The following is a 26,949-nucleotide window of genomic DNA, read 5'->3' on the forward strand; positions in this document are numbered from 1 at the left end:
ACAGTAATAGTGAAGGAATCAAAACTATGAAATAACACATATGGAATCATGTAGTAACCAAAAAAGTGTTAAACAAATCTAAATGTATTTTATATTCTTTAAAGTAGACACCCTTGGCCTTGATGACAGCTTTGAACACTCTTGGCATTCTCTCAACCAGCTTCACCTGGAATGCTTTTCCAACCGTCTTGAAGGTGTTCCCACATATACTGAGCACTTGTTGTCTGCTTTTCCCTCACTCTGCAGTCCAACTCATCCCAAACCATCTCAACTGGGTTGCGGTCGGGTGATTGTGGAGGCCAGGTCATCTGATGCAGCACTCCATCACCCTCCTTCTTGGTCAAATAGCACTTACACAGCCTGGAGGTGTGTTGGGTCATTGTCCTGTTGAAAACAAATGATAGTCCCACGAAGCGCAAACCAGATGGGTTGGCGTATCGCTGCAGAATGCTGTGGTAGCCATGCTGGTTAAGTATGCCTTGAATTCTAAATAATTCACTGACAGTGTCACCAGCAAAGCACCCCCATACCATCACACCTCCTCCTCCATGCTTCACGGTGGGAACCACATATGCGGAGATCATCCGTTCACCTACTCTGCGTCTCACAAAGACATGGTGGTTGGAACCAAAAATCTCACATTTTGACTCCAGACCAAAGGACAGATTTCCATCGGTCTAATGTTCATTGCTAGCGATTCTTGGCCCAAGTAAGTCTCTTCTTCTTATTGGTGTCCTTTAGTAGTGGTTTCTTTGCAGCAATTCGACCATGAAGGCCTGATTCATGCAGTCTCCTCTGAACAGTTGATGTTGAGATGTGTCTGTTACTTGAACTCTGTGAAGCATTTATTTGGGCTGCAAATTCTGAGGCTGGTAACTCTAATGAACTTATCCTCTGCAGCAGAGGTAACTCTGGGTCTTCCTTTCCTGTGGCAGTCCTCATGAGAGCCAGTTTCATCATAGCGCTTGATGGTTTTTGCGACTGCACTTGAAGAAACTTTCAAAGTTTGTGACATTTTCCGGATTGACTGACCTTCATGTCTTAAAGTAATGATGGACTGTCATTTCTCTTTGCTTATTTGAGCTATTCTTGCCATAATATGGACTTGGTCTTTTACCAAATAGGGCTATCTTCTGTATACCACCCCTACCTTGTCACAACACAACTGATTGGCTCAAACGCATTAAGAAGGAAAGAAATTCCACAAATTAACTTTTAAGAAGGCACACCTGTTAATTGAAATGCATTCCAGGTGACTACATGAAGCTGGTTGAGAGAATGCCAAGAGTGTGCAAAGCTGTCATCAAGGCAAAGGGTGGTTTCTTTGAAGAATCTCAAATATATAATATATTTTGGTTTGTTTAACACTTTTTTGGTTGTAAAGACACTTGCCAGCTGGTTAGCGCATGCTCAGAGTACGCGTCCTGGTAATCCATCTGGCCTTGCGGCCTTGTGAATGTTAACCTGTTTAAAGTGGAACTGACAGCATTTTAACTACTTTGCAGATACAAAACAGACAATCATAATATCAGTAAAAAATAAAATTCCCAGTTTATGTTACAAAACCAATTTTATAAGAGGTTTTAAAAATAGGTTCACCAATACATTTCTTGGTAGTCCCAAACAATATTGCTATCAGGTTGTAAATCACAGCTGGCCTGGTACATTGTTTTCTGCCTCCATAAAAAAAAAAAACTTTATTTAACTAGGCAAGTCAGTTAAGAACAAATTCTTATGTACAATTACGCCTACCCTGGTCAAACCCGGACGATGCTGGGCCAATTGTGCGCCGCCCTATAGCGGCCCCATCCCATTCAGGATGCACTGTTTCAGTTTCAATTACTCAATATTTTGGACAAAAATGGACGGAATAACTAAGGCTTGGAATGTCAATACAATCAAACTAGCGAGGGCAATGATCACAAGTCAGTCATAACGTATCTACAGTGGGGGAAAAAATTATTTAGTCAGCCACCAATTGTGCAAGTTCTCCCACTTAAAAAGATGAGAGAGGCCTGTAATTTTCATCATAGGTACACGTCAACTATGACAGACAAATTGAGAAAAAAATATCCAGAAAATCACATTGTAGTATTTTTTATGAATTTATTTGCAAATTATGGTGGAAAATAAGTATTTGGTCACCTACAAACAAGCAAGATCTCTGGCTCTCACAGACCTGTAACTTCTTCTTTAAGAGGCTCCTCTGTCCTCCACTCGTTACCTGTATTATTGGCACCTGTTTGAACTTGTTATCAGTATAAAAGACACCTGTCCACAACCTCAAACAGTCACACTCCAAACTCCACTATGGCCAAGACCAAAGAGCTGTCAAAGGACACCAGAAACAAAATTGTAGACCTGCACCAGGCTGGGAAGACTGAATCTGCAATAGGTAAGCAGCTTGGTTTGAAGAAATCAACTGTGGGAGCAATTATTAGGAAATGGAAGACATACAAGACCACTGATAATCTCCCTCGATCTGGGGCTCCACGCAAGATCTCACCCCGTGGGGTCAAAATGATCACAAGAACGGTGAGCAAAAATCCCAGAACCACACGGGGGGACCTAGTGAATGACCTACAGAGAGCTGGGACCAAAGTAACAAAGCCTACCATCAGTAACACACTACGCCGCCAGGGACTCAAATCCTGCAGTGCCAGACGTGTCCCCCTGCTTAAGCCAGTACATGTCCAGGCCCGTTTGCTAGAGTGCATTTGGATGATCCAGAAGAGGATTGGGAGAATGTCATATGGTCAGATGAAACCAAAATAGAACTTTTTGGTAAAAACTCAACTCGTCGTGTTTGGAGGACAAAGAATGCTGAGTTGCATCCAAAGAACACCATACCTACTGTGAAGCATGGGGGTGGAAACATCATGCTTTGGGGCTGTTTTTCTGCAAATGGACCAGGACGACTGATCCGTGTAAAGGAAAGAATGAATGGGGCCATGTATCGTGAGATTTTGAGTGAAAACCTCCTTCCATCAGCAAGGGCATTGAAGATGAAACGTGGCTGGGTCTTTCAGCATGACAATGATCCCAAACACACAGCCCGGGAAACGAAGGAGTGGCTTCGTAATAAGCATTTCAAGGTCCTGGAGTGGCCTAGCCAGTCTCCAGATATCAACCCCATAGAACATCTTTGGAGGGAGTTGAAAGTCCGTGTTGCCCAGCGACAGCCCCAAAACGTCACTGCTCTAGAGGAGATCTGCATGGAGGAATGGGCCAAAATACCAGCATTAGTGTGTGAAAACCTTGTGAAGACTTACAGAAAACGTTTGACCTGTGTCATTGCCAACAAAGGGTATATAACAAAGTATTGAGAAACTTTTGTTATTGACCAAATACTTATTTTCCACCATAATTTGCAAATAAATTCATAAAAAATCCTACAATGTGATTTTCTGGAGAGAAAAAATCTCATTTTGTCTGTCATAGTTGACGTGTACCTATGATGAAAATTACAGGCCTCTCTCATCTTTTTAAGTGGGAGAACTTGCACAATTGGTGGCTGACTAAATACTTTTTCCCCACTGTATTTATGTAGCAAGCTAAAAACACAGAGCCTAACGTTAGCTAGATAGCTGCTAGGAGGACCTCATGTCATTGGAAGAGTGGGTGAGTGACTGACTTTCCCCCCTCATATTGTTTTTCGGTGGCTACACACCTAGAGATGCACATGCATTTGGTTAGCTAGCAAGAAATGTGAATCGCTTCGCAAGCCAGCTAGCTATGCTGGACGACTGTTATCCAGTTAGCATATCTCTTGCGTTCGCAAATTCACTCTGGCTAGCTATCAGTGTTGTAACCAAATAATGTCTCATCATTTGTTTTACAGATTCATCTTATGTTTTGAGAAAGTAGATAACAGTTGAATTCTAAAATATGAGTATTAATAATTTACATCAAATAAAACTTTAATTTCACTTATGTGCATTGACATAAACAATGAAAACACTGTTGGAGTTTGTGTTGCAGAGATGCACTTGGAAAGTAAAGGAAGAAATACACAAGAGTGGTTCAATAAATATATATATTATATTTTAGACATTTATTTTTTGTACAAATAAATAATTTCATATGAACACAAACAAAACAAACAATTAAATCTCGACCTCCATCCCTATATTGTCAAAAAAATCACAATAATAATCCAGCTCCACCGCTACCTCTGGATCCCACTGCACACACCTGCAGTGGAACCAGTGCTGACAGAAGTCACAGCACAACCATGGCATCTCGGATCTACACTCCTGAGAGGAGCTTGCAGGCGGATCATGCTCCCCGCAGCGAGCACAGCAGGTGGTGTCTTCTTTTATAAAAAATAAAATAATAAAAATGGATTAATATGGTTTTGCAAAATGTAGAAGTTCTTCAGCAACAATAGTAATTGATACAACTGAGAGAGAGAGAAAAACAGATGAAGTACCTGAGAGTGGTGCCATGGGTGGCGTGACCGACGTGACCGGTGGAGCTTTTCTCTTCCTTTTCTGTGCTGCAGTTTGAGAAAAAGTACTGTTAGACAGAGCATGTTTCATGAAAACCCTTTTCAACTTTTTTACATCAATACCTCTGGAGGAAGCTGCAGAGGTTTTGGAGGAGGTGGAGATGACGTGAGGGCTGGTGCTATGTACTGTAGATATGTAAAGAGAGATTTCTTTTTTTACATTGCTGTTTTATAAAACAGATAAAACTGTAATTTTTTCGTAATTTAACATGTGTTTACCTGTGGAGGTGGCGGTATTCAAATTGCAGGGGGCAGGGACACCAGACGAGGCTGCTATGGTGGTGTGACCAGGGGAGACTGAGGAGGCAGTTGGTCCAGAGGAGGCCGTGTTGGTGGTGACAGACAGGGTGGGTGGAGTGCATCGTGGTGGTGGTGGACAAAACCTCAGACGATGGCTTGGAGGAGCTGGTGTTTGGCAATGGTGGGGTTGAGGGGCCAACGATGGTGTGGCCGGGAGAGTAGGCACGTGGCCTTCTGCAGATGGGGACTCCGGCGGCTCCTACAGGTGTTGCACACTGGGAGGCACTGGCAGTGGTGATGCAGCTGTCAGGAGTGGTTCCAGCAGGGGGTCCTGCAGAGGCGATGGCGTCAATGGTCTCATCCATGGCAGCCCTCTCCTGTGCCCTCTGTGTTCTGAAGGCTGCCCGACGCTCTTTCTCCTCTGCCTCTGCCCTCTCCTTCTCACCCCTATCCTGCCACTGGCGCGTGTATTCCCCCCCGGCGAGGCATGTGGCAACCACAGGGAGTCTTCTGTATCAGTCTAGCTGATACTTCAGGACAGTAAGGATGTGCCCCAGGTCCTTCGCTATCAGCCCACCCTCTATTAGGGGGTGCTCTTCTAGAGCTAGGCCTGGGACTGGAGCAGGGACTGGGACTGGAGATGGGGCTGAGGGTCCTCCTGTGGTCGCTGGGGAGGAGGCACTGATGGATGGCACAGTGCTGCTGGTTCCAGGAGAGGCGGTGGTGGGACCCGGTAGGGTCCGAGACAACATTAAACGGGACCCTTCAATGGCTGAAGGGTCAAAAAGGGAAGAGGCCACACTTCTTAAACCCTTCCACCACATAGCGCATGTCCTTGCATCGCTGGTACGGGTAGCGGAATACTCTGGCAAATGTAGGAGTGGTCAAAATGGCTAAGGTCTCCAGCTACCTTGGAGAACTCAGCCTTTAAAGGGCCAAAGTATGCCACATCCAGCGGCTGCAGGACATGGGTGCACTGTGGTGGAAGACAAAGAAGTATAACCCCTTCCCTTAGTGCCGCCGCGAGCACCTCCGGGTCCATGTGGCTCTTGTGCCCATCGAAGAGGAGAAGGAGAGGGCGCTCTTTCACCGCATGCTTAATGAAGTGCTGAAACCTCTTCCTGAACAGGTCCCCGTCAATGTAGCCACTTCTAGCCAAGGCTTGGGGGGGGCCTCCCAGTGTGTAGTGGCCACCGGGGGGGGGGGGGGACGTCCTCCCTAGCTGCGTTGAAGCAGGCCAGCACTGCTTCACACCTTGGTCCCAGGAGCCTGCTGGTACACGTGTTTTGCACCCCGGGGAGCCAGCACTTTGTGCCTGCTCTGGTCGCTACGAAACCCAGATTATCGCAGTTATAGATTTGTCTGGGTTTCTCCCTCAACCCACTCTCCTCCAAGTGTTTCTCATAAGAAGTGAAGAAGGTGTCCATCGTCGGACGTGTGGCACACTCAGCACTCCCCCTGTCCAGGGTGTCCGGCCTCCTCATGCTCAGGTTCTTGTGCCTCCTCCTGAACATTTCCCACCACCTCTTCCCCAGTGGTGGGATTGTTTCCCCTGGGTGCCGAAACCTACAATAGAATAGAATATATAATTGTCCATCCAGGATGAAAATGTTTGTTTTGGCATCACCATACACATCCACATTTACATCACACACATTGAGAACAGTCAGTCCATCAATCTACATACATAAATACATAGAACACCAAATACCTGCGTATTTTGTCGGCGTATTTCATCAGCCTCTGTCTGGTGAAGGGGAACCCATGGCTGGCGCAGTAGATACAGTACTGCACCAGAGAATTTTCATCCTCTGGTGCAAGCAATGTGGGTGGTCCACTGCGACAACCATGGGTCACCCGGCCGCTCAGCCTGTCCGCCAGGGTCTGCCGAGGTACACCATGCACCTTGGTAGATAAGAAAATAAAACTGTTACTAGCAGATAAAATTCACATACACATGGTGATCTCCTAAAAACAAAAGATGCCTAACCTTGGCAGCCTGGCGGATAGCCATCCCTGCCCCGCAGTCCTCCATGGCATGGAACATGTCCACCTCACTCCATTGCTTCCTCTTGACTTTCTCCATGCTGTGGTGTTAATACATGTAGTTAAATAACTTGGCATACTATACACATTTTAGAAAGATAACTCAATCTGAATATGTAAACATTTACATTTCAGAGCTAAGGCATTGAAAGGTGATGAAAGTTTTCACAATAACTGAAAGTGTACACACGTTTTTTGTTTGATGTTATCTGTAATGAAAATTAGTGTCCCAATTAGTTTAATATTGATGCATACATTGTACAATTTGAATGTAGCTGTTGTAAGATTAAACATAACCAACAGTGATAGGTGTCAAAAAGTTAATGGTTCAAAGTTCCAAATACATTTTTGCAGATTGTGCAAAACGCCTCTGTCAGAGGACTTTAATTTTGATACGATAAAGCTTGACCACATTCCGCTGTTTTCGTGATATGTATTATCTAAAGCTTACAATTTCTTTCCTTTTTGCTGTCTTAGCAGTTCTATCAACATTTAGCAACTAAGCTAGTAACATTAGAAAATCTGTTAGCTATATTTCAGAGGTAAAACGTTGGATATTAAATGATGTGTGGTCGAATTGTACAATATGCAGCGTGTTCCACAAAATGTGTACATATATAACTTTTTTGAAAATGCTAAAAACCTAACTTAACTTACACAAATTGCACTGAAAATCGGTGGTCAGCTAGCTAGAAGGGTGTCGTTAGTCGCAAAACTTACCGTTCTTTTCCAGTCCATTTAAATGTTGAGCTCGAGGTGATTTAGTCCTCCAACCGCTAGAGAGTGTCCGAAGTTAGGGGGTGTCCGATGTTTGGGGAAAATGAGCTACTCCGATTTCAGAGCACTTTTGTGTGCCAGAGCGCAGAATATCTGATGAATTTATGAATGCGCACAACCCTCTGAATATGACCAGTGTCAATAAACCCGCTGAATATGACCAGTGTCAGTAAACGTAGGCAAATAAATAATAGTTAGTCACGAACGCTCTATATAACATGTAAAAAGCCTAACCAGGTCTGCTAAGGTGAGTAAAATGGTCAGTGAGATGTTCGGATCGAAACGTTGTCAATAAAGCGGTGAATTGTGAGCTTTAACAGTGTGCGGGCCTTCTTGTTCTATACTAGTATTCTTTATTAGCCCAGCATCTATGTTTTTAAGGATGTGTGTATGACCACAAACTTTTCAGTAAGATGTTCTCTTATTTGTGTCTGTAAGTAGCTAGCTAGCAAGCTACCCAACTTTTAACCAGTTTGCTTAGCTGCTTGTTTGGGACAACGCATGCATTGGCAGGCAAGCTGCAGAAGGACGAGCAGGCTATTTGTTTATCTCATCATTTATCAGTGCAATTTTGACAGCCAACTAGCTGAAAAAGTTTCAGAGGGTTTATCTAATGTTTCTTCGTTAGATTTTTAGCTCATCTTGCTCTGGCTAGCATTAGTTGTTGATCTTGTTATTGTTGATGTGCATATAGGGAAAGATAGCCTACCTTTTTATGTTTGTTTGATCAATAAGACTGTAAAATTCCCAAATGTAAGAGGACTCCCATGGTACAGTGGGGGAAAAAAGTATTTAGTCAGCCACCAATTGTGCAGGTTCTCTCACTTAAAAAGATGAGAGAGGCCTGTAATTTTCATCATAGGTACACGTCAACTATGACAGACAAAATGAGATTTTTTTTCTCCAGAAAATCACATTGTAGGATTTTTTATGAATTTATTTGCAAATTATGGTGGAAAATAAGTATTTGGTCAATAACAAAAGTTTCTCAATACTTTGTTATATACCCTTTGTTGGCAATGACACAGGTCAAATGTTTTCTGTAAGTCTTCACAAGGTTTTCACACACTTTTGCTGGTATTTTGGCCCATTCCTCCATGCAGATCTCCTCTAGAGCAGTGATGTTTTGGGGCTGTCGCTGGGCAACACGGACTTTCAACTCCCTCCAAAGATTTTCTATGGGGTTGAGATCTGGAGACTGGCTAGGCCACTACAGGACCTTGAAATGCTTCTTACGAAGCCACTCCTTCGTTGCCCGGGCGGTGTGTTTGGGATCATTGTCATGCTGAAAGACCCAGCCACGTTTCATCTTCAATGCCCTTGCTGATGGAAGGAGGTTTTCACTCAAAATCTCACGATACATGGCCCCATTCATTCTTTCCTTTACACGGATCAGTCGTCCTGGTCCCTTTGCAGAAAAACAGCCCCAAAGCATGATGTTTCCACCCCCATGCTTCACAGTAGGTATGGTGTTCTTTGGATGCAACTCAGCATTCTTTGTCCTCCAAACACGACGAGTTGAGTTTTTACCAGAAAGTTATATTTTGGTTTCATCTGACCATATGACATTCTCCCAATCCTCTTCTGGATCATCCAAATGCACTCTAGCAAACTTTAGACGGGCCTGGACATGTACTGGCTTAAGCAGGGGGACACGTCTGGCACTGCAGGATTTGAGTCCCTGGCGGCGTAGTGTGTTACTGATGGTAGGCTTTGTTACTTTGGTCCCAGCTCTCTGCAGGTCATTCACTAGGTCCCCCCGTGTGGTTCTGGGATTTTTGCTCACCGTTCTTGTGATCATTTTGACCCCACGGGGTGAGATCTTGCGTGGAGCCCCAGATCGAGGGAGATTATCAGTGGTCTTGTATGTCTTCCATTTCCTAATAATTGCTCCCACAGTTGATTTCTTCAAACCAAGCTGCTTACCTATTGCAGATTCAGTCTTCCCAGCCTGGTGCAGGTCTACAATTTTGTTTCTGGTGTCCTTTGACAGCTCCTTGGTCTTGGCCATAGTGGAGTTTGGAGTGTGACTGTTTGAGGTTGTGGACAGGTGTCTTTTATACTGATAGCAAGTTCAAACAGGTGCCATTAATACAGGTAACGAGTGGAGGACAGAGGAGCCTCTTAAAGAAGAAGTTACAGGTCTTTGAGAGCCAGAAATCTTGCTTGTTTGTAGGTGACCAAATACTTATTTTCCACCATAATTTGCAAATAAATAAATAAAAAAAAATCCTCAATTTGTCTGTCATAGTTGATGTGTACCTATGATGAAAATTACAGGCCTCTCTCATCTTTTTAAGTGGGAGAACTTGCACAATTGGTGGCTGACTAAATACTTTTTTTCCCCACTGTATATAGCTACATATTTGCCGAAATCCATTCAGGTGTATATTGTGGCTTTTGCCAAATGCATTCTAATGATCTAAATTCATGCTGTTGCAATTGCCTGTAAACACACAGTCCAATTCAAAATGAATGATGGAAGGCCAGTGTTGCCAACTCCTCAGTAAGGAAAGTAGCTATTGGCTGTTCTAAAAGTCGCTAAATGACGTCATTACCTAATTTGCATAATTGTCCATGTGCATGTAATTGTGATGGACGCTGTAAGAGAGAGGAATAACGTTGTGTGAGAGACATGAAAATAGCTGTGCAACGTCACTCCCCATCCAACCTGACAGAGCTTGAGAGGATCTGCAGAGAAGAATGGGAGAAACTCCCCAAATACAGGTGTGCCAAGCTTGTAGCGTCACACCCAAGAAGACTCGAGGCTGTAATCGCCGCTTCAACAAAGTACTGAGTAAAGGGTGTGAATACTTATGTAAATGTAATATTTCAGTTTTTTATTTTTTATAAATTTGCTAAAATTTACAAAAATAGATGGATTAGTGCATTTGGATTAGTGCAATTTATGCAATATATGGGGTATTGTGTGTAGATTGATGAGGAAAACAATTATTTAATCAATTTTAGAATAAGGCTGTAACATAACAAAATGTGGAAAAAGTGAAGGGGTCTGAATACTTTCCAAATGAACTGTAAGTGCTCGCTTGTCAGAAAATATTAAAATAAAGTGTCATATTCTCCCTGGGGTTGTATATGAACAGATTTTAATAAGATTTCAGTTTATTAAAATGCTGTCAGTTCCACTTTAAACGTCTTACTCACATCGGCTACAGAGAGCGTGATGACACAGTCATCCGGAACAGCTGGTGCTTTCACGCATGGTTCAGTGTTGCTTGCCTCGAAGCGAGCATAGAAGGTATTTAGCTCGTCTGGTAGGCTCGCGTCACTGCGCAGCTCTCGGCTGGGTTAACTTTTGTAATCCGTGATAGTTTGTAAGCCCTGCCACATCCGACGAGTGTCAGAGCCGGTTTAGTAGGATTTGATCTTAGTCCTATATTGACGCTTTGCCTGTTTGATGGTTCGTCGAAGTGCATAGCGGGATTTCTTATAAGCGTCCAGATTATTGTCCCTCTCCTTGAAAGCGGCAGCTCTAGCCTTTAGCTTAATGCTGATGTTGCCTGTAATCTATGGCTTCTGGTTGAGATATGTACGTACTGTTACTGTGGGGATTACGTTATCTATGCAGTTATTAATGAAGCCAGTGACTGATATGGTAAACTCCTCAATGTCATCGGATGAATCCCGGAACATATTCCAGTCTGTGCTATTTTACAGGGGACAGCATTTCTTTGTATTTTACAGATAGATCATTTCATCTGCAGAGACTCCATTGGTATGTTTTGTGGAGGACCATCAATAATCAATAAAGGCTCCCCATGCATCACCTCAGAAGCATTGAGAGAAAGAAAGAGAGAGAGGGGGGGGGGGGGGAATAGAGATCCCAAAAGCCAGAGAAAGAGAGAGCGAGTAAGCAACCAATCTCTCCAATTCTTTGCAACAGCGTTGTCATTGTTTCAATTATTGGGATCACTGCATGTTCCAATAATGCTGGAAATGGCCAGCATTATTACTGTATATCAGTGTTGAGTGTTGGCTCTTTCTCTGAGGCATTCCATCCTCACTAAACACTGAGAAAGACAAGTAATAGGCTGTGACTGCTCACTCAAGGCCAATGAGTGGGCCAATTGGCACATTAGGAAGTGTTGTGTGGATCCATGGTGTCATATGTCCATTCAATAATGTTGCCAGCACCATCTCTGCCACTGTAGATCAAGCCCTCTGTTTCCAAGGGTGGTTGAAAACTATTTGTCATTTCTCTGGTGAGTTTGGATTTTTTAAGCATGCATTTTTTAGCATGCAATGTGGTCAATGCCACACTAGCCACAGTCAATACAAAAATAATCCTAATCTTGCGTACATTTTGAACAGGTTTTAACCCTTTAACTGGCAGACCAAGTAAAACAAATATCTGAAAAATATGTGTATTTAGCCTTAGTATAGGCCATAAATTAATAATTTTTATTTGCATGACTTAAAATGTAATAAATAATGCAGTGCAAACATCTCAACCAGGCGGTTGAGTTTCCCAATTAGGAAGGGTAAACAAACTTTTTAAATCATCAAAACAATTATACCAGAATTTACATTTTGTCTGCTTCAGTTACTAATAATGTAATATATGCCTAGTTAAATGAAGACTAATATCAAATATGAATACAATTATGATACATGTGTGTGTCGAAATATGAATATTCAAATATATGTAAATAAATGCATTTACAGTTTATATGCATAGAATACGAGTAAAATTACATGTACTGAATAATATTGTGAAACATATTGAAGATAACAGGCAGACAGTAAATAATAAAATGGATATAAAGATTGTTGAATTTGCACAGACAAAATGAATCCCATAACAATATTTTTCCATTGTCCATAATAGCCTAGCATTGACTTAATAGCATTCTTTTAATTGGCAACCCAACCGCCTGGTAGAGCATATTTTTCAACAACAACATTTTAGTAATTTAATAAATTAATATAAAATTATGTTTTAGAGGTCAACAACATGTTACAACCTTGTAGTTTCCCATTTTATACACAATTTGTACTGAAAATGTGTGATTATTAAGGTTCAGTTTTGCACATGTTCATATCCTGGTTTTCAGCCATTTTTGAATGTGTTAAAAAATATATAGGTGTCCGATAATTAAAACCACATGATCACTTTACTAAATGGCATTGGCTGAGATGATAAAATATGCCAAACAAAAGTAACATCTTTAATTTCATTTAAAATTGGTTGTCAAAATTAGCAGTGTTGGCAGTGTTTTGATGCGAACTCCTAGATGCCAAGCTCACCTACACTGGGAACTGTGTGTGTGTGTGTGTGTGTGCATGTGTGTGTGCGTTTATGTCTGTGCATCTGGGCGCCTGTGTACGTGTGGGTCATTCGAGGTCACGCAGTTTCATAATGGCGTGTTCCAGTGACAGCACTCATGAACACGAACATGGCTTTTCCATCCAAGGGCTGGAGAGAAGCCTGCCAGTCATACGAATTCCTGGAAGGGTTTTGCAATACTCCAGTAAGTGAGACTACTCAGCATAGCAACAGTGTGCTGCTCACTGAATTCTGTAAGTTCATTTGACATGGTCAGGTAAAACAAGTCTTGGGTTTTAGGAATGAATGTGAATTATATGCACCTCTTGACAAATTATTTTGTCACTCTAAAGTCATTGTTATTTAAAGGGTGTCCCGTATAAAGTTGAATCCATCTGGATTCAGCGTGTGTCTTTCCATTTGTAGAAATGGGAAAAGGACTTTGAATATCATAAGCTAAAGCACCTTAATGAAGTCATATACGAGTATTTTAGAGCTAGTACAGATCCCTTTCAACTCAGAAATAGTCCAGGTCTCTCAGATAGTGTCAAACGCTACTGGCATTACAAGTCATTGTCTGTCTGTATGCATTCATCAAGTTTCTATGTGATCTTCTGGAACTGTGGCAGTGTTGAAAAGTCTACAAATGGGGAGGAATGCTCTCTGGACTCATTAGTAAAAGCCTTTAACCTGGCATGAACAGAGAATTATCCCCCCTGGTCTGAACTGAAGAAGAAAATACAAAACAGAAGGAAAACAGAGGATTATTCACCCTAGTCTGAAGAAGAAAACACAAAACAGTAGGAAAAAATGTACCACAGCACGTCTCTATCATAACTTGCCTTTTATCACGCACACTCTTTACTGTAATGACTGAGAATGAGCGGATATTGGCTGTGTCATGAGCCCTCTCACTCCACCGGGTTACCACCTTAATTTGTTTCCACTATCTTCCACTCTGCTCACCACTCTCTCTACTCAGCCTAACTAGCTCCACCTGTCCCTGCTCTGCTCTGCTCTGCTCTAATTACTCTGCCAGCTGCGCTGCATTACCCACTAACCTCTCCCAGTATTTAAAGCCCTGTCTTTCAGCTCTCCTTTGTCAGATCGTCTGCAAAGCTCACCCCCGGAACCTGTTTGCTCGCGCTTCTGGCTCACCCTTGTTTTGTGACCCCGGACCTGCCTGATTCTTGGATACTCTTCTGCCCCAGGAAAACCAGACCTGCTTTCTGCCATAACGACTCCTGACTACTCTTCGATCCCGGTAACTCTGACCAGCCTTCTGCCTTGCTACAACGTATTTGGATTTCCCTTGAACTGTACTTCTGCCTTGTTTCATCCGCCCCGTTGTGTCTGTGTTTCCCCCCCCAGGACTTCTGGACCACCCACCACCGGCGTCATAGGACGCATCGCTGCCACTGGGGGGGGGCACAGACCCAGCACATTGGACGGAATCCCTGTTATTCCCAGTAACCCCTGGAGCCTTCACTCACTCCCTACTTCCCTTTTCCCTTAAGTTTTAATAAACTTTCTGGTGTGACGCAATTGTGGTCCTCTGGTCGTCTGTCTGAACCGTGACAGTACGATCTGACCATCATGGACTCAGCGCACACTTCCCCCGACATGGAACCCGACGAACCTGAGCAACCCACCGCCATGCTACGCCTGGAACACACTGAGAGAGGGGGCGCCAAGGTCCACCAACTACCGGCATTCGGAGAGATCCGACTGGGCTCCTGTCATCTACTGCCACTCACCCAAGTCAGCTTGATCAGTCTGAGCCTATGGAGATTGGGCGAGCCTCTCTCACTCCTGCAGAGCGCCAGCGCCGCTTCACCTCAAACCTCTGCCTCTATTGTGGAGGTGGTGGACATCGTGTGGTAACCTGCCCTTTAAAAGCCGAAGCTCACCGGGCATAGGGGGAGTCCGGTTGAGCTCAATGACCATCCAGTCCTCCGACCGCAAACCCCTGCTGCAAGTTCACCTCCGCCTCTCTGACTCAACTCACACCCTGGCTGCTCTGGTGGATTCTGGCGCCGAAGCCAACATAATGGACATCAAGCTGGCACGCCAACTGGGACTGGAGAACCTCCGTTTGACACCTCCTATTCCTGCCCGGGCACTGGACGGACACTTACTCGGATCGGTCACTCATGTCACGGCCCCGGTCTCGATGGGTCTGTCCGGAAACCATCAAGAAACTATCCAGTTTCACCTGCTCCCCTCTCCAGGCCAACCCCTCATCCTGGGTTACCCATGGCTCCGCCGGCACAACCCTCAGCTCGACTGGGTGACCGGGGTGATCAGGGAGTGGGGAGAGGACTGCCACCGAACCTGCCTGCTTGCTGCCGCACTACCCCCTCGGCCAGTACCTACTAACTCCGCTCCTGACCTCTCCAATGTCCCAGAATGCTACCATGGTCTCAGAGAAGTGTTTAACAAAGCAAGAGCCACATCTCTGCCCCCTCACCGACCGTACGACTGTGCCATCGACCTCCTCCCTGGAACAGCCCCTCCAAAGGGCCGTCTTTATTCGTTGTCTGCTCCTGAAAGAAGGTCCATGGAGGACTACATCAATGACTCTCTGTCCGCAGGATTAATCCGTTCATCTTCATCTCCTGCTGGTGCTGGCTTCTTCTTTGTGGGGAAGAGGGACGGATCTCTTCGCCCCTGCATCGACTACAGGGGACTCAACGACATCACAGTGAAAAACCGTTACCCTCTGCCTCTGCTCACCTCTGCTTTTGAGTTGCTCCAGGGAGCCACTGTTTTTACCAAGTTGGATCTCAGAAACGCTTACCACCTAGTGCGGATCCGGGAGGGAGATGAATGGAAAACCGCATTCAATACACCAACAGGCCACTACGAGTATCTGGTTATGCCTTTTGGCCTCACCAATGCTCCTGCTGTGTTCCAGGCTCTAGTGAATGATGTACTGCGGGACATGTTAAACAAGTTTGTCTTCGTTTACCTGGATGACATCTTAATCTACTCCAGAAACCTGTCTGAACACACCCGCCATGTCCAGCAAGTCCTTCATCGTCTTCTGGAGAATTCCCTCTACGCCAAGGCAGAGAAATGTGAGTTTCACGTCAAGACAGTGGCCTTCCTGGGGTACATAGTGGCAGAGGGAAGTATCCAAATGGATCCTGCCAAAGTATCAGCAGTCACTTCATGGCCAGTTCCGGAGAACAGAAAGAAGCTGCAACAGTTTCTGGGGTTTGCTAACTTCTATAGAAAGTTTATCCGGAACTACAGTACCGTTGCTGCCCCTCTCACTGCTCTAACCAGCACCAAGCAACCCTTCACCTGGACCCCAGCAGCCGACAAAGCCTTCAGTACCCTCAAGGTAAGGTTCACCTCCGCTCCCATCCTCCAGATGCCTGATGTGGACCGGCAATTCATTGTGGAGGTGGACGCCTCGGATGTGGGAGTTGGTGCTGTGATTTCTCAGTGGGCTGCGGAGGATAGGAAGCTCCATCCCTGTGCCTTTTTCTCACGTCGGTTGTCCCCCTCTGAGTGCAATTACGACATAGGGAACCGAGAGCTGCTGGCTGTGAAGCTTGCCTTGGAGGAGTGGCGTCACTGGCTGGAGGGGTCCACCATTCCATTTCTCGTTTGGACCGATCATAAGAACTTGGAGTACATCCGCACGGCCAAACGGTTGAACTCCAGGCAGTCCCGCTGGGCCCTGTTCTTCACCAGGTTTAATTTCACTCTGTCATACCGGCCTGGATCACGCAACACCAAGCCAGACGCCCTCTCCCGTCAATTCCAGAAGGATGACACCCCCTCCAAGGATCCTGTGTCGATTCTGCCAAGTCCCTGCATCGTAGCAGCTCTGACCTGGGCTGTTGAGGAACAGGTGCTGGAAGCTCTCTGTAACCAGCCAGGTCCCAGCACTTGCCCAGCTGACCGCCTTTTTGTCCCCGAAAACCTGAGGTCCCAGGTCGTTCAGTGGGGACATGACTCCCGCCTAGCTTGTCACCCTGGCTCCACCCGCACTTACAACCTGCTCGCCCAGAGGTTCTGGTGGTCCTCTCTGAGAAAGGATGTACGGGAATTCGTCCAAGCCTGCCCCATCTGCAACCAACACAAGTCGTCCTGCCAGCCCCCAGCCGGATTGCTGCAGCCCCTGCCTGTGCCCAGACGTCCCTGGTCTCACATCGCCCTTGACTTTGTCACGGGGCTGCCCCCTTCAAGTGGCATGACCGTCATTCTCACCATAGTTGACCGATTCAGCAAGATGGCACACTTCATTCCCCTCCCCAAGCTCCCAACCGCCAAGGAGACCGCCCAGGTGGTCCTGGAACACGTCTTCCGGATCCACGGACTGCCAAAGGATGTAGTTTCTGACCGTGGTCCACAATTCTCCTCCGCTTTTTGGAAGGAGTTCTGTCACCTGCTGGGAGCCACAGTCAGTCTGACTTCCGGATTCCATCCCCAATCCAATGGGCAGTCAGAGCGGGCAAATCAGGAGCTCGAGAAGGCACTGCGATGCATGACTTCACGCAACCCCCACTCCTGGTCGCAGCAATTGACATGGGTGGAGTACGCACACAATTCTCTGACCTGCTCTGCCATCGGTATGTCCCCTTTCCAATGTGTTTATGGATACCAGCCTCCTCTATTTGCCAGCCAGGAAGGGGAGGTTACTTGCCCATCTGCACTTGCTTTTGCCCGTCGATGTCGCCGCACCTGGTCACAAGCCCGAGCCACACTCCTCAGATCCGTTGCCAGCTACACTACCGGGGCCAACCGTCGGAGAATTCCTGCTCCCACCTACCATGTTGGTCAAAGGGTGTGGTTGTCATCGAAGAACCTGCCACTCAGGGTGGAGTCGCAAAAGCTGGCACCTCGGTTCATTGGCCCATTCCCTATCATAAGAGTGATTAGCCCAACTGCTGTCCGGCTCCAACTGCCTAATTCCTTGAGGGTGCACCCCACTTTCCATGTGTCTAAGATTAAGCCCATTCATGAGAGTCCGCTGGTCCCTGCTGCGCCTTGTCCTCCTCCTCCACAGCTCGTCGATGGTGGTCTGGTTTACACCGTCCGCCGCCTGCTTCGGTCCAGACGGAGGGGTAGGGGTCTCCAGTACCTCATTGACTGGGAGGGCTATGGACCTGAGGAAAGGACCTGGGTGCCAGCTAGTCGGATTGTGGATAGGACTCTCATCACCGCCTTCCACCAACGGCATCCTGATCAACCTGCAATCCGTAGGGGCCGCCCCAGAGGGGTCCCTAACCGTCCTGCCCGCTCGGCTTCCTGTCCTGTGCCTGATCCTGTCTCGGGACCTGTCCCATCTCCCGACCACGGCCCTCCGGCTTCCTCCGAGGATGAGGACGTTCACTCGGACCGTTCGGAGGAGTTCTAGCCCTCCTCCGGCTCCCCTCCTCCCGCCCGGCGTGGTGTTGCTCTTGGGACTTCTGGGGCCGTCCCTTGGGGGGGGGGGTTCTGTCATGAGCCCTCTCACTCCACCGGGTTACCACCTTAATTTGTTTCCACTATCTTCCACTCTGCTCACCACTCTCTCTACTCAGCCTAACTAGCTCCACCTGTCCCTGCTCTGCTCTGCTCTGCTCTAATTACTCTGCCAGCTGCGCTGCATTACCCACTAACCTCTCCCAGTATTTAAAGCCCTGTCTTTCAGCTCTCCTTTGTCAGATCGTCTGCAAAGCTCACCCCCGGAACCTGTTTGCTCGCGCTTCTGGCTCACCCTTGTTTTGTGACCCCGGACCTGCCTGATTCTTGGATACTCTTCTGCCCCAGGAAAACCAGACCTGCTTTCTGCCATAACGACTCCTGACTACTCTTCGATCCCGGTAACTCTGACCAGCCTTCTGCCTTGCTACAACGTATTTGGATTTCCCTTGAACTGTACTTCTGCCTTGTTTCATCCGCCCCGTTGTGTCTGTGTTTCCCCCCCCAGGACTTCTGGACCACCCACCACCGGCGTCATAGGACGCATCGCTGCCACTGGGGGGGGGCACAGACCCAGCACATTGGACGGAATCCCTGTTATTCCCAGTAACCCCTGGAGCCTTCACTCACTCCCTACTTCCCTTTTCCCTTAAGTTTTAATAAACTTTCTGGTGTGACGCAATTGTGGTCCTCTGGTCGTCTGTCTGAACCGTGACAGGCTGTGAGCATAGTAAGGACATGTACATGCCTACTAGCGGATGGAGATGAATGTATCTGCCTACTAAACTTGGCCTGATCTGCCTTCCTTCAGTGTTCCTTACATCACTAACAAAGCTCCAGGGCTTCTTCCATTCGCAAGCATATTTAGATTCCAGATTATGATGCACAAACGGCAGTACTACCACGGGGGAAGGTGCGTGAATGTGTTCTTCAGTGTTCTTCTACCCTCAATCCCTGGTGAAATAATCATCTCCCTATACTGCCCCAATGCCTAAGGAGAGCAATCAGTGGAACTGGATATGGAAGCTGATCTGAGCTCAGATGAGCAGAGTCAAGCGTGTAGAGGAAGAGGAGGGAATTGAAGAATGCTGATGATGGAATGTTTCAAGTATTCTGACCCCGTTGGGATCAAAGTAAACCAAATAAGAACATTTAGTATTTTTTCTCCCTTTTCATTCCAAGTTGTTTGGAGGCCTTTCAATTGGGTGCTTCACTTCTGCTTACCACAGCTTAAGCTATTCAGGAGGTATTGACGATCTGAACTGAGGATGAATGCACCAAGGAGAGAGACACTAAATTATAAAATGCCTTCTTTCTCTGTTCTTTTCTTCTTCTCAGGATGTTAGAGAACTCTCTGCTCAGCGCTGAAGTGAAGGAGGGAGAGATTCTGCCTCCCACCATTCAGAAGTTGATGAAAGGATACAACAAGTACCTCAGGCCTTTCTTTGACAGTAAGGGAAACTAATCAAGGGAGCTGTGTGTGTGTGTGTGTGTGTGTGTGTGTGTTTGTTTGTCTGTGTGATTGTGTGCCTTACCATATTCCCATATTAATTTCAAGATTTATTTTGACAAGGCTATGCATCTCCCTGAGCCTTTACCTGCCAGATGGAAGCAATCTCATTCCACATGAATAGCACGGTATGTGCATGATGAACATTTGCTAATACTAAATACAACTAAAGACATGCTACCAACACATGAACACACCTGGTGATTTTAGTCATAGGGGTAGGCAGTTCGTATCAATAGTAAGCAGCTGACAAATTGTCATTTTTCTGAGGAGTCACAATTCTCATGCATATTCAGTGTGACTAATATGGATGCTGTACAGTGGTCAACATTTCCATGCATAGGCCTACTCAGTGTGACTTCCTAATATGGATGCTGTACAGTGGTCAACATTTCCATGCATAGGCCTACTCAGTGTGACTTCCTAATATGGATGCCGTACAGCGTAACCTTGTAAAGACAGTGACATGACGTATTGTAGCCTTTGATCCTCTGCACTGTTTGTAGTTCTCACAAATCCCTTGTCATTGTCATTGTCTCTGTCTCAGAGAATCCCTCTAAATGTGATTGTTTTGTTTGCCTGCTGTTTGATTAATAATCGATGACACTGAACCGAATCAGAGAAAATGTAATTCACAGAGATCAGTGCACTCCTGATCCCCATGATCCCCACACAGGTGGGCAGCTCCGAACGCATGCCTACACACACACACACACGCGCGCGCACACTCTCTCTCTCTACAGAGTCCCCAGTGTAGGTGAGCTTGGTATGCACAGAAGTTTAATTGTTTATTTGGATTCCCATTAGCTGTTACAATCGCACCAGCTTCTGTTCCTGGGGTCCAGGAGCACCCACGCATGCCTACATATAGAGTTACATACATGCACAAAGATTAGGTGACCTTGTTCTCGGCAAGCAAAAGCAGAAATACTAGAATGTTGTTATACAAGAGAGAGGGGAAGAGAGGATAATTCACATATGTAGGGGGCTGCACGCAACACTCTTGCTGTTGCCACTGATGTCGAGTATTCAGCACTAAGTTTCCCAAACATGCTCTTTTTTGTTTTGAGGCGTTTTGAATAACACTCCTTTCATTATACTGCTTTATGATTCCTCATGGTGCTCTGAATCCTCTCTTTCTCTTTCTGTTGCAGTTTCTCTTACTTTCGTTCTCTCGATCTCTTTCTGTCCCTCTCTCAATTTAATAAAATATACTTTATTGACATGGAAGTACAGCACTTACATCTCTTGCTCTCTCTCTCTCTCTCCCCTCCTGCCCTTTCTCTGTGTGTCTGTCTCATTTCTGTAGATGGGCCAGTGACTGTGGGCATGAGTTTGGACGTTGCCAGCATTGACACCATATCAGAGATCAACATGGTGGGACAACTTCCTGTGTCATTTATGACGCATTGTACAATGTGATAAGGGGTGAAAGTAGATTTAATTTCTTCCCGGTATGGGACTTACTATGATTATTTTTAATGGGCCTAATCATAGAATTACATAGAATCTCTATTAATTCAATAGGATCTCTGTGAGACTAGTCGTAAAGATTTGTCATTGAACTTTTGAAAAGTATTAACTTTTTTTGTGGCATAAACACAACCAGTCATAATGTTGTCATCTGATTGTCAAATAATCACTTCAAAGGACTCCTTTACTCGGATACCAGGGCACATTCGTTCATCCACTCACAACATATTTCCAGCCTCCAAACAGTGGTGAATGGAAAGAGACATCTCTAACATTTGCCGATTCTCATTAGGCCAGAATTTATGCGTCCTCTGCTGTCTGCGCGCGTCTCGGTGTCTGCCATTCATCTCTGCCTTGGCAAAATGTCACTGTTCTCGTTGAACCACATCACATTTTAGAGCGTAAACGTATACGTTTTCAAGTCCATTCACTAATTTTTCATGCCTCTAACGTGGTAATGATATATAAGGTTGTAATAGCATACAGTTTTCTTTACATTTTGTTTTAATTATTGTGATAGGCTGTGATATTGTGAAAGGCTGATGTATCCCCACCAATTATTTTACCGGGATGCCGTACCGGACAGTACCAGCTTACTTTCACCCCTGATTGTGATATTAAAATACATATTACATTCCAGTATGTCTATCATGGTATGTAATCAGCTGTTAGACTTGAATCAGCGGTTAGACTTGAAGATGCACTATAAATGCAGTACAATCGCGCAATGCTGACCTTTGATATTGCTCTATAGGACTACACGGCCACCATCTTCCTGCGTCAGCGCTGGACAGACGAGCGCCTGGTGTTTGAGGGGAACAAAAGCCTGAGTCTGGACGGCAGGCTGGTGGAGCTGCTCTGGGTACCAGACACCTTCATCGTAGACTCTAAGAAGTCCTTCCTCCATGACATCACTGTGGAGAACAGGCTGATCAGGATCTTCCCCAATGGAACAGTGCTCTACGCCCTGAGGTAGGTCGCCTGAAGAAACACACACAGGCACGCACGAATGCATGAATGCATGCATGCACACACACGGACACACACACTCACACACACACACACAGGGATCCATCAATGCAAAGAGCCTTGAACTACACTGAACAAAAATATAAACGCAACATGAAATTTCAAAGATGTTACAGTTCATATAAGGAAATCAGTCAATTGAAATAAATAGATTAGGCCCTAATCTATAGATTTCACATGACTGGGAATACAGATATGCATCTGTTGGTCACCTATACCTTTAAAAAAAGGTAGGGGTGTGGATCAGAAAACCAGTCAGTATCTGGTGTGATCACCATTTGCCTCTCCTTGGCATAGTTGATCAGGCTATTGATTGTGGCCAGTGGAATGTTGTCCCACTCCTCTTCAATGGCTGTGCGAAGTTGGATATTGGCAGGAACTGGAACACGCTGTCGTACACGTCGGTCCAGAGCATCCCAAACATGCTCAATGGGTGACATGTCTGGTGAGTATGCAGGCCATGGAAGAACTGGGACATTTTCAGCTTCCAGGATTTGTGTACAGATCCTTGTGACATGGGGCCGTGCATTATCATGCTGAAACATGAGGTGATGGCAGCGGATTGATGGCACGACAATCTGCCTCAGGATCTCGTGACGGTATCTTTGTGCATTCAAATTACCATCGATAAAATGCAATAGAGTTCATTGTCCATAGCTTATGCCTGCCCATACCATAACCCCACCGCCAGTGGTGGAAAAAGTACAGTGCCTTCCAAAAGTATTCATCCCCCTTGGCGTTTTTCCTATTTTGTTGCATTACAACATGTACTTTAAATGGATTTTTATTTGGATTCCATGTAATGGACATACACAAAATAGTCCAAATTGGTGAAGTGAAATGAAAGAAAATTCTAAAAAATAAATAACTGATAAGTGGTGCGTGCATATGTATTCACCCCCTTTGCTATGAAGCCCCTAAATAAGATCTGGTGCAACCAATTACCTTCAGAAGTCACATAATTCGTTAAATAAAGTCCACCTGTGTGCAATCTAAGTGTCACGTGATCTGTCACATGATCTCAGTATATATACACCTGTTCTGAAAGGCCCCAGAGTCTGCAACACCACTAAGCAAGGTGCACCACCAAGCAAGCGGCACCATGAAGACCAAGGAGCTCTCCAAACAGGTCAGGGACAAAGTTGTGGAGAAGTACAGATCAGGGTTGGGTTATAAAGAAATATCTGAAACTTTGAACATCCCATTAAATCCATTATTAAATTTTTTAAAGAATATGGCACCACAACAAACCAGCCAAGAGAGGGCCGCTTACCAAAACTCGTATTTGGTTTAAAATATACTTTTACTTTTGATACTTAAGTATAAATCATTTCAAATTCCTTATATTAAGCAAAACAGATGGCACCATTTTCTTGTTTTTTATTTATTTACGGAAAGCCACGGGCACACCAACATTCAGACATCATTTACAAACAAAGCATGCGTGTTTAGTGAGTCTGCCAGATCAGAGGCAGTAGGGTTGACCAGGGATGTTCGGTTGATAAGTGTGTGAATTTGACTATTTTCCTGTCCTGCTAAGCATTCAAAATACAAAGTACTTTTGGGTGTCAAGGAGAATGTATGGAGTAAAAAGTATAATATTTTCTTAAGGAATGTAGTGAAGTAAAACTAGTTAAAAATATAAATAGTAGAGTAAAGTACAGATACCCTAAAAAACTACTTAAGTTAAGTACTTTAAAGTATTGTTACTTAAGTACTTTACACCACTGCCCACCGCCACCATGGGGCACTCTATTCACAACGTTGACATCAGAAACCACACGCCCACATGCCATCTGCCCGGTACAGTTGAAACCGGGATTCATCCTTGAGGAGCACACTTCTCCAGCATGCCGGTGGCCATCAAAGGTGAGCATTTGCCCACTGAAGTCGGTTATGACGCAGTCAAGTCAAGATTCTGGTGAGGACGGCGAGCACGCAGATGAGCTTCCCTGAGATGGTTTCTGACAGTTTTTGCAGATATTCTTCGGTTGTGCAAACCCAGAGTTTCATCAGCTGTCGGGTGACTGGTCTCAGACGATCCCCCAGGTGAAGAAGCCGGATGTGGAGGTCCTTGGCTGGCGTGGTTACACGTGGTCAGTGGTTGTGAGGCCGGTTGGACGTACTGCCAAATTCTCTAAAACGACATTGGAGGCAGCTTATGGTAGATAAATTAACATAAAATTATCTGGCAACAGCTCTGGTGGACATTCCTACAGTCAGCATGCCAATTGCACGCTCCCTCAAAACATGAGACATCGGTGGCATTGTGTTGTGTGACAAAACTGCATATTTTAGAGTGGGCTTTTATTGTCCCCAGTACAAGGTGCACCTGTGTAATGATTATGCTGTTTAATCAGCTTCTTGATATGCCACACCTGTCAGGTAGATAGACTATCTTGATAAAGGAGAAATGCTCACTAACAGGGATGTAAACAAATTAGTGCACAACATTATAGAGAAATAAGCTTTTTGTGCATATGGAAAACTTCGGCGATCTTTTATTTCAGTTCATGAAACATGGGACCAACACTTTACATGTTATGTTTATATTTTTGTTTTGTGTAGATAACTCCCTGCAGGATCACTAAATCAAATATTGCTCAGTGTGCTCAAGTAGAATTAGCGATTGGGTTTTCTAAAGCAGTGATTGAACAGTGCAATGGGCTTATTTTAGGATTGAGGAGAGGGACAGAATGAGCAGTAGAAGTGCCTTCAGAGGTACGCCAGAGGGAATACATGGGGAAACACTGAGATGGTTCTGCTAAGGGGAAAGAAGCCTCTGAGGTTGACAACTGTTAACCGTTTTCTCTCATCTCTCCAGGATCACCACCACTGTGGCCTGCAACATGGATCTGACCAAATACCCCATGGACAAGCAAACCTGCACTCTGCAACTGGAGAGCTGTAAGATTTCCGTTCAGATTCACTTCTACAGCTAGGCAGCAATGTGGCTGTCTAATAATAATAATAATAATTCTAATTTATTCAACTCCTATAGCGCTTTTCATTACAGAAATAATCTCAAAGCGCTTGAAAAGTAAAACTAACAATAATAAAATAAAACAGCTATATGATAGAGTAGGCCTGGACTATGATTTTCAGCCAGAGTTGAACATGTTGAGAGTTTCAAGCTTCCAACAGAGGGAGCAACAGTCAAGAGGGAACCACATGGCTTGAGCAGAGTGAGGAGGTCAACAGGAGAAGATGAGCAAGCCCTTCGGAGGCAGGCAGCACAGTTCACCTTCCATTCAAGCCATCTCACGGGCACCTCACCGCCCCCGCCGTCTGACTGCGACTTCTCTGTAGCCGTTCACTCTGTCTGGTCTTGTAAAACGGGAAATGAAGTTTGTTTTTGAGCTCTCCATTCACTTAAGATAATAATGACAGCCAGCTCATAACTTCGGAGGAACCCTCCTGAGCTTGAAATCGTCACTGCCAGCTCATCATGCATTGAAGTCAAGGAGTCAGTAGAAACAACAAAAAATTGCCTGGTGTATTTGAATCGAATCAAAACACACTAGCTAGCTAGCTATGTAGCATCGATAGCTAGCTATTTTGAGAAAGCTGATTTGCCATGAATTCATGGGGAGAAAACAAATACATTTAATACAGACAAATTCTATAAACATTTAGCTATTTAAAACCAAAAAGAAGGTACACCACCAGTCAAAATTTGGACACACCTACTCATTCAAGGGTTTTTCTTTATTTTTACTATTTTTTACATTGTAGAATAATAGTGAAGACATCAAAACTATGAAATAACACATATGGAATCATGAAGTAAACAAAAAAGTGTAAAACAAATCACAGTATATTTTATATTTGAGGATCTTCAAATAGCCACCCTTTGCCTTGATGACAACTTTTCACACTCTTGGCATTCTCTAAACCAGCTTCACCTGGAATGCTTTCCCACATATGCTGAGCACTTGTTGGCTGATTATCCTTCACTCTGCGGTCCGACTCATCCCAAACCATCTCAATTGGGTTGAGCTCGGGGGATTGTGGAGGCCAGGTCATCTGATACAGCACTCCATCACTCTCCTTCTTGGTCAAATAGCCCTTACACAGCCTGGAGGTGTATTTTGGGTCATTGTCCTGTAGAAAAACAAATGATAGTCCCACTAAGCCCAAACCAGATGGGATGGCGTATCGCTGTAGAATGCTGTGGTAGCCATGCTGGTTAAGTGTGCCTTGAATTCTAAATAAATCACAGACAGTGTCACCAGCAAAGCACCCCCACACCATAACACCTCCTCCTCTATGCTTTACGGGGGGAAATACACATGCGGAGATCATCCGTTCACCCACACCACGTCTCACAAAGACACAGTGGTTGGAACAAAAACATCTCCAATTTGGACTCCAGACCAAAGGACAAATTTCCACCGGTCTAATGTCCATTGCTCGTGTTTCTTGGCCCAAGCAGGTCTCTTCTTCTTATTGATGTCCTTTAGTAGTGGTTTCTTTGCAGCAATTCAACCATGAAGGCCTGATTCACACAGATCCCTCTGAACAGTTGATGTTGAGATGTGTCTGTTACTTGAACTCTGTGAAGCATTTATTTGGGCTGCAATCTGAGGCTGGTAACTCTAATGAACTTATCCTCTGTAGCAGAGTTAACTCTGGGTCTTCCATTCCTGTGGCTGA

The 26,949-nt window shown here is 45.0% G+C and overlaps 1 protein-coding gene across 1 annotated transcript in view; it reads left to right on the top strand.

Annotated features, from left to right (window-relative positions):
* The window catches only part of LOC311126930 (gamma-aminobutyric acid receptor subunit pi), a gene marked incomplete at both ends in the record, with an annotated part of 79,117 nt that overhangs the window by 39,808 nt on the left and 12,360 nt on the right, over window positions 1-26,949 (top strand). Inside the window, 4 exons of the mRNA XM_084158642.1 lie at window positions 19,620-19,732; window positions 21,101-21,168; window positions 22,019-22,236; window positions 25,118-25,200. Coding sequence (XP_084014768.1) covers window positions 19,620-19,732; window positions 21,101-21,168; window positions 22,019-22,236; window positions 25,118-25,200 — 482 coding nt within the window. The remainder of the gene's footprint in view (window positions 1-19,619; window positions 19,733-21,100; window positions 21,169-22,018; window positions 22,237-25,117; window positions 25,201-26,949) is intronic.

This window comes from Coregonus lavaretus (assembly GCF_964263955.1).
Source record: "Coregonus lavaretus genome assembly, chromosome: 1".
Taxonomy (NCBI): domain Eukaryota; kingdom Metazoa; phylum Chordata; class Actinopteri; order Salmoniformes; family Salmonidae; genus Coregonus; species Coregonus lavaretus.